Below are 9,145 nucleotides of genomic sequence, written 5' to 3' on the forward strand. Positions count from 1 at the left end.
ACTTTCAAAATACTTTCTTCTAGCTTTTCAAAATATACAATACATTCTCATTATCTAAATTCAGTCTACTGGGCAACAGCACTCAGGTCGTTGGTGCTCCTAGTTTATTGCATCTTAGTACCCACCAATCAACTGCTCCCCATTCTTCCCTCTCCCGTACTCTCCCTACCCTCTAGTAACCACCATTCCTCTGATAGCCTCCATGAGATCAACTATGTGATAGACTTTTACAGATCCACTTAAGAGTGAGATCATGCAATATGTGTCTTTCTCTGCTTGGCTTGCTTGACTTAACACATTAATCTCCAGTTCCATCCATGATGTTAGAAATGACAGGATTTCATTTTTTTAATGACTGAAAAATGGATATTTACATTGTTTCCATTTCTTGGCTACTGTGAGTAGTGCTGTAATAAACATGGGAGTGCAGGTCTCCTTTCGGCATGCTGATTTCATTTCCTTTTGCCTGGGCTGGCTTCAGACCATTATCTTCACAATCTTATCATCCCAAGTAGCTAGGATCACACACTTGAGTCACTGTACCCAGCTTCCTCAGCTTTTCTTTGTGTGGGAATGTCATTTTCTCTCTCTTGTTTCTAAAAAGCAGTTTTGTTGGATATAGTGTTCTTGGTTGGCATTTTTTCCTTCATTACTGTGAAAATCTCATCACTCTCCTTGTCTACAAGGCTTCTGCTGAGAAGTCTGTTGTCAGATGAATTGGGACACCTTCTTGTAGTTTCTCTTACTGTTTTGAGAATCTTCTCCTTATCTTTTTCATGCTGATGCATCTGTGAGGAGATGATTGCTAGAGGATTTTACTCAGGCATCATCTTGCTCTTCCTCCTTGCTCACTAATCTTTGATTCTTGTATCACTTGGCATTCTTCATTCATCCCTTTTGGGGAATGGAATCTGGTGTTCTGGTGGCCAAAACAAGTCTTTGTTTGTTTTGAGGTCATCATCTTCCCTTTGCACTATGTTACCACTTCCATTCAAGGCAATATTGGAGAAGCAGGCCTGCTGCAGAGTTTGGGGGCTGTCCTTGTGCCTTTTCTCATTAAAATTCTTTCTTTATATATGCCAATGTCTCTCCCATGTATACTGCCTCCTTCAGAATGTCATAAGGTTTGCCTGCACTGACACCCATGTCAATAGCATCTATGGGCTTCTGGTTGTGATCTTCATTATTGTTCTAGATGCATTAATCTTTGGGGTGCTTACTTTCTAATATTCCTGGCAATATTGGGTATTACTTTTTAGGAAGAAAGACTAAAGGCTGTTGATGCTTTCGTCTTAAATCTGAGCAGTACTATTCTTCTAGTACCTGTCATTGGCATGACCCTGTTTTGTCACATTGGGAAGCATTTATCACCAGTAATACACACATGGTAAATACCAGAATTATTAAGTCAGTGCTAGCTATGTTAGATTCTGGTCAAAATGAGACTTAAGTCAGATGCAGTCTTGCAGTTGTGAATCAAGCAATCTATAAGATGGGTTGACTTTGGAAGATACATTGAAACCAGGATTTCCCAAAGATATGAACAGACGTAGTTTATTAAATAGAGTAGCATATTGATTAAAAGCAAGCATTTTGGAATAAGATAGAGGTGGACTTACATACCAGCTCCATAAATTTTCTAACTTTTAGATGGATAAACTTATCCAAAACCTCTCTAAGCTTTAGTTTCCTCAGCTGGAAAATAGTGGATAACATTTAGATTTTAAGGTTGATTATGAACGTATACAACAATGTACTTGAAATTTATAGTTCAGTTTCTGAAATGTATTTTGTGTTCATCAAATGTTAGGTTACTTATGTTTAGAAGCTAGTTAGGTTGTAACTGTGATTCAAATAGGCAGCTTCTTAGGAGGGGCTCCTGTCTGTGAGGAGGATGTATAGATGTCCAAGAGATAATGGGATCTGTCAGGCAGAATACATATCAGAAGTAGAGAATAGAAGGATTTCTTTTTCTGCCCAGTCCTAACTCATCTCTGACATTCAGGGAGCTCCTCAGCTGAGAATCTATAGCCCAAGGCTGGGTGAAGAGGAATGGGTGTACTTACCTGACACCGGCAGGCTGATTTTACAGCTACCTATTACTGTCAGCCTCCAGGGCCAGGGCTCTGTTTCCAGTCCTTGATGGATGGGTTTTTTTTCAGCCTTGGAGCAAGGTTTGAAGCTGTGTCTCAGCTGCTGTAGAGGAACATATTCATATGGGTCCCATCACTCTTGCTCCAACTAGTATACTTAAATAATCAAGATTACTTCTTATTGTCTGGTGACTCCACAAGGCTGCCTATAAAGGCTCCTCCTTGGGAGCTGGTTTAATCCCTGCTCTGAAATGAAGCTGAAGAGACATTGTGGTGTTTCCTGCTGATGTGACCAGGTAAGGAGAATGACTACAGGGAAGGGGCCCAAGGGGTAAGAATAAAAGAATGAGGAATGGTAGGGGAAGTACGAGTGGAGAAAAGCAATAAACTGATTGGAGATATGAATAAGGTGGCTGAAGAAATGGAAGCATAAAATGAACCTTAGAAGTAATTGAGATAGGGAATAATTAAGATAGTAATGGAGTACAGGAGGGAGAAGAATGGAGAAAGGCAAGAGGAGATAGGACTCAAAACTGTCTACTGTGGTCATGATTGCTTAGCAACCATTAACATCATTAATTAAAGCTTTCCATTATTCCAGGTCTTGCTTTAGTAGTTAGCATTGAGAGATGAAAACATGCATTCTTAAAATTTCAAGTACCTCATTCCAGGCAGAAAAAGGAGATGACACTTGTATATATAAATGGTCAATATCAGCTCTGCCTTATTATGAAGAATCAATTAAATGTCCAAGAACTGAGTAGCACAAAGGCTTCGTGTAAGAGGGAATCTGTAGTTTAACATGTCCTAGGGTTTTCGGGGCAGGTTCTGAATTGTGGATGGACTAGAATTCACTGTTGACAGTCACAGGTTGACAATCACAGGTAGTGGTTGGTAAATGAGAAGGATGAGCCTTTGTCATCATCTATGCCAGAAGCAGTGATGTTGACCTCTGAATCATTTAAGTTGGGTGGGTCTTGTCCAAGACATTTTGTCTCACCTTCTTTATATGTGTGGACAGATGTTAATTTTTTCCTGGTTAGTCAGATAAAGACTTGTGCCTGCATATAAAAAGCACAAATTCATTGCCCTAGTTAGTAAGCAATGTAGGGAAATCCCCAAGTGAATTTAGGCAGTGAATTTTGTTCTACATCTGATTCCAGAGTATATGAGCTCAGAGACAGAAAGGCCTCTGACCTTCCTTCTGTCTGTCCATATGTTCATCTCCTGGGACAAGAGCTCCCCAGCAGCAAAATGTGTTATTGTTTTCTCTCCTTTTCTTTTTCTTACATCATTCAGTGTTATTTATTTGTCCTTTATAAGATACAATTCAAAGAACAGAAGATAATTAGTGCCTTCTTTATGGGTGTTTGTCTCTTGATTTTTACTCTAAAACTGGTATAATAACTTGCAATCACAAGGTCCTGAGTTCAAACCTTGCTACTGCCAAGAAAAAAAAAAACAACAAAAACCAAAACAAAACAAAAAACCAACAAAAACAACAACAGACAAGAAGGAGGAATGCTGAATTTTTGACTAGGATCTTTCTTTTGGAAAGAAAGTGGTGCAAGCATCCATCCATGGCCCTATTATATTATAGCCAGTGAAACAAGGTATGCACTCTACAGTTAATCATTGACTTTTTTTTTTTTTTTTGGTGTGTTTTGGTTTGAACTCAAGGCCTCACACTTGATACAGCAATGCTTTGTCACTTGCCTGAATCATTGAGTTTTTGTCATGACCCTAACAAAATATCAGAACTGAGGTAGAAGCTGATATGACAGGTTATTTTTTCTAGGCTTCCCTATTAGGCCTAACTCAGGATACTTGTAGTCTTATCTTTAAGAATAATGTTTGAAAATATGGGCAAGATTCATTAGGACAGTGTACTCACAATGATCAAGTTTGAAGTTACATGGTAGCTATCAATGGGAAGGAATAGAAACCAAAAAAAAAGTATAAGATGTATGAGAAACCACACAGAGAAACAAAAATAGAGCACACAAATATGCAGAGTGAGGAAGGGCAGAAATATTGGAAATGAAATAAAGAAACCCTGATACGAAGAGATGACTTATAAGAGAGTATGAGAAGTGGGTGGCCTATGATTCAGGTACAAGGATGCCTCTGGATACAATATCCCAGACCAGATTCCAACAAGAGCATCATGGAGTATGCATTGCAAGTACCCAAGGTGGCTCTTATGTGCTTTTCCTTTATTTCCGAAACAACTTCTATACTATAGCTTGGTGACTTAATAAAAAGACTCATTATGCTATAATTGTGACTGCTGTTATTTTGTTGATGTGTTATATACTTAGGTATGTGTGACCTAAGTATATAATCATTTCTTATTTCATGCTGGGAGTAGTCTGGAAAATAAAGTAGGAATGAGCATAGGGATACTAATGATGTGTTAGTTTTCCATCACTGTGACAAAATAGACAAAATACTTGAGAGAAACAATTTATAAAGAGGAAAGTTTTATTTTAACTCAAGGTTTCAGAGGTTTCTGTCCATGGTTATTTGGCTCAATTGCTTAGATTTGTGGCAAGACAGTATATCATGGCAGAAGCCCCTAATGGAAGAAAGCTACTCACCTCATAGCAGCTAAAAAGAAGCAAAGACAGAGAGGAAAGGGTAGGGAACAAAACATACCCTTCAAGGGCATGCCCCTGGCAATAGACTTCCTTCAACTGATTCTAACTCTAAAGTTTCCAACACTTATCACCAGCCCATTAAGCTACATAAGTGGAATAAATGGATTAATTCATTTGTGGGGTTAGAGTCCTTATAACCCAATCACTTCCCAAAGGCCCACTGCTGAACAATGCTGAACTGGGAGCTAAAATGTTAACATATGAGCTTCTGGGAGACAGTTAAGATCCAAACCATAAGTAGCAGAGCATTTGTCTAGCAGAGTTTGATCCCCAACACTGAATAAAGTGTTTTTATTTTCCCTTAAAATAAAAGGAGATCTAAACCCTAACAGATGGTTATAATCTGGAGAGGGTAGAGACAGGAAAATGAGGCCATTTTCTAATGAGAACAATTTAACACACTGGAGAACTGTGTGATAGGCACAATAATTAGATTAGGATTTTTAAATAAAGTGATACAATCATATAATTGGGGAAGGGCTTATGAAAGAGTATTTATAAGAAGGCTCAAATGTCAGGTGCAATCATTATTGTAATTCTTTTCAGGGTGTGTCCTCAACTCACCATGTTGATTTTCAATAACACCACATCCTCTTCCTCCAATTTCCTCCTCACTGCCTTCCCTGGACTGGAACTTGCTCACGTCTGGATCTCCGTACCTGTCTGCTGTCTCTACATCATTGCCCTCTTGGGAAACAGCATGATCTTGCTTGTCATCGTTATTGAACGCAGTCTCCACAAACCCATGTACTATTTCCTCTCCATGCTCTCAGCTATTGATTTATGTCTGACCATCACAACTCTTCCCACTGTTCTTGGGGTTCTCTGGTTTCATGCTCGGGAGATCAGCATAAAACCTTGCCTCATTCAAATGTTCTTTGTGCATGCTTTCTCCTTCCTGGAGTCCTCAGTGCTGGTAGCCATGGCCTTTGACCGCTACATGGCCATCTGCAACCCACTGAAGTATGCTACTGTCCTCACAGACATGATGAGCCTGGTGATTGGACTGACCATCCTCATACGGCAAGTAATTTTCATGTTTCCCTGTGTTCTGGCTGTGAACTCTGTGTCTTTCCATGGAGGGCAAGAGCTTTCCCACCCATTTTGCTTCCACCCAGATATGATCAAATTCACATATTCTAACCCCTGGATCAGCAATTTTTGGGGATTGTTTCTTCAGTTCTACCTGAATGGCACTGACTTATTGTTCATTCTTTTCTCCTATGTCCTGATCCTCCGTACTGTTCTGAGCATTGTGACCCCAAAGAAGCAACAAAAAGCTCTCAGCACTTGTGTCTGTCATATCTGTGCTGTGACTATCTTCTATGTGCCAATGATCAGCTTGTCCTTAACACACCGTCTCTTCCGTTCCACCCCAAGGGTGATCTGTAGTGTTTTGGCCAATATTTACCTGCTCTTGCCTCCTGTACTGAACCCCATCATTTACAGCTTAAAGACCAAGGTGATCCGTCAGGCCATTTTCCAGCTACTCCAATTCAAGGGTTCACGGAACACCAGTGTGAGGGGCCTTAGAGGAAGGTGGAACTAAAGGAGAAATTTTCTACTCATGACTAAGTAGGAAAGGGATTTGGGAAAGTGCCACCCTCAGGCATTTTGGTTAGTGAAAAAATTCCAATTGGATTATGGTGGTGAGAAAAAGAGACCACCTTTCCACTTTTTCTTGAGCTTATCAAAGAGGTTTTTTTTTTTTAATAACACATTTCAGAACCAATTTGACTGTGGTTAAACATTTAAAACCATGACATGGACACTTGTGTATACATATTAAAAGCACAATCAAAATTCAATCTAGTGGAACAACTTATCTGTTTTAAAACAGCAATATTTATGCCATAAATATTTATGGCAAGAGTTTTATTTTGCATTCAACTAAACAAAATCTTCAGTGTTTCTCCCTAAGGTTCAAATTTCTCAGAGAGTAGTGAACATTTTTTTTTCTTGAGCTGGTAAAAGGAAAAGTTACACATGTGCAAAGGCACACACATACAAATTTGTAATTAAAAATGTTAGGAAAATCTTGCACACTGGTTTTAGTTCCTTAGTCACTACTTGAGAGTGTTGTCTCCCTACAGGTATACTCCTCTACTTCTTTCTTTAATCCCTTTTATTTTCTTTGCCAGTGATACATTTACAGTTCTAATTGTTACTTTGTATGCTTCCAGTCAGTCCAATATACAAAATTACATTGCCTTTCATTAGTTTTCCATTGCATAGATATTGTAATATGGTTATGATTTTTATTTCACTTCTTTTCTTCAGTGCAAGCGTCTGCCAAAGGGTTGTACCCTCGGTGCAAAGCTGAACTCGTTGCCTTCTACCTGGCTGTTAACTGCCTCTGCTCTCTGTTGTCCTTGTCACTGTAAAATTGCACAGTAATTTTGATGCTGTTTGGCCAGTAATTTTTGATACTGCTTAATCAGTAACTTTGTTGCTGTTTAGAAATCATGAGACTGAATTTATTAAGAGTGTTTTTAAAGAACTAACTTCAGGTACAGGTTGATAGTGTATTGTATAGAAGTCTCCAAACTTTTCTTGTACACACAGAGTTTTGAAACTTTATGCCCGCCCAGGATAATTCATGCCTAAGCAGTGAACCAAGCAGATTTTGATTTGAGTCATCTGCTTCTTCCTCTTATAACGACTCCTTGCCTCTTGGTAAATGGGAAATACTGGTCCCAAACTTTTCTACTTACCTCAGTTTCCCATCAGTCTTTACTGCTCTGCTGAAACTATGATGACTTTGTGTCTCTGTTTTGTTTAAAGCACAATCCCCTTTTATTTAATTATTACCAATATCAGTCACATTTATTTATACTTAAAATTATATGTATGATTTCCTTTTATACAAGCACATTCAGGTGCTTTTGATACCCCTCTGGTGTTATATAAGCATTATAAAAACGTGTGACAGAAGATAATGTTTTACATAGGAAAAAAAAAAACAACAGTGAAATGACTATCCTAGAAAGTGGTGCAATTGAAAATAAAATTCAGCTTTCAGATGCTAAGTCAAACACCACAGCGAAAGTATCTCTGGCCTTGTGTACTTTGTGTGATATCTTTGTATTTCATTATACTACCATTCAGTATTTCATATTTCAAAATTTTCCATTCTCATATTGCTGTCATATCTTTTTTTGGTTCTTTTCCCTTTAAAGAAAAAAATCCAACTATTATGCAAAAGTTGCATTCCCAAGATTCACCAAGTGTCTAGACATTTCTTCCAGAAGAAGTATTAAGGAGATCTATTTTTATAGACAGATAGCCTGTTAGTAATCTTAGAATGAAACTACACTTTGTATAATTCCTTAGATACTGCACAAATTTAGATAATAATTTAAGGAATGGGGGTGAGGCAGAGAAAACTGTCACAGAGTTAGTGGATGTGATGAAATGTTAGATGCAGTTACTTGGCATTATCTATAGACTTCAGAGAGTGATATAAAATGCCCAACACTATTTTTAAATATTAATGATTTTGAGCTCTGACATCTCTCTGCTTAGAGAAAGAAGAGGTCTTAGAGTGTATCGCACTTTGGCAAAGACCATGGTCCTGAAATTAACCTGTCGTGCTGTAGACATTTGACCATGCCTTAATTTAGATTACTTTTGCATCAGTTCTTATAGATATTTATGAGATATCTACAGCTCCTTATTTCCTTATTTTGAGGATTTTTCTAGAAGTTTTCTTTTGCAGATTCAGTATTCCTTATTCACAACTTAGAAATTTATAAGCATCTAGGCAAACAAAATATTTTTAAAAATTTTCACAAGTTCGATGTCAAAACTAATAGACTAAAATCCTTAATTTGAACCAATGTGAATATACTTATGATCATTATTTATTCTACACAGTGTGAATAGTCACACATTTTATTTCAGAAATATGGCTCGTTTTGAATTCAAGATAATGTCTCAAATGCTGTTTAAAGTATGAGTATTGATGGATTTTAAGGGTTTTAGATGTCCTATTGTGACAATGTGCAATAATTCTAATTTTCTGATAGTCAGTTCCTAGGGCAGTCTGCCATGTGTATGTTAATCTTTTACTCTTACAAATATACTTTCCATATCTGGCTCAACATGCAACCTGCCTACTCAACACCAAAAATATTTTCACAATGTATATTATCACCATATTTATGATTCTAAATATGACGTGATTTGTGTTTTGTTGTTACTTCATGCAACATATTCAATATATTTGGAATTTCTTAATTCTGTTCTATACATGCAGCATATATAAAAAAATTGTAGATCTATCACAAAATACAGAAAAATTGTTAAAAAGCTAAAATTATCAATAGTCTCACTAAAGAAAGATTATACATGACTTAATATTTTAATATGTCATATGTGCATATAAATCTG

At 37.5% G+C, this 9,145-nt stretch overlaps 1 protein-coding gene across 1 annotated transcript; it reads left to right on the forward strand.

The window, feature by feature from the left end:
* The first annotated feature begins 5,318 nt into the window (after positions 1-5,318).
* Or51t1 (olfactory receptor family 51 subfamily T member 1) lies at positions 5,319-6,302 on the forward strand. Its single transcript, XM_020187801.2, has one exon. The coding sequence runs from the start codon at positions 5,319-5,321 to the stop codon at positions 6,300-6,302; it is 984 nt and encodes a 327-aa protein (XP_020043390.1).
* The last annotated feature ends 2,843 nt before the right edge of the window (positions 6,303-9,145 follow it).

This window comes from Castor canadensis, chromosome 1 (assembly GCF_047511655.1).
Source record: "Castor canadensis chromosome 1, mCasCan1.hap1v2, whole genome shotgun sequence".
Classification (NCBI taxonomy): Eukaryota; Metazoa; Chordata; class Mammalia; order Rodentia; family Castoridae; genus Castor; species Castor canadensis.

What these genes read in the sequence shown, in the direction of transcription:
- Or51t1 (XM_020187801.2), top strand. Translation starts at nt 5,319, where the DNA reads ATGTTGATTTTCAATAACACCACATCCTCTTCCTCCAATTTCCTCCTC.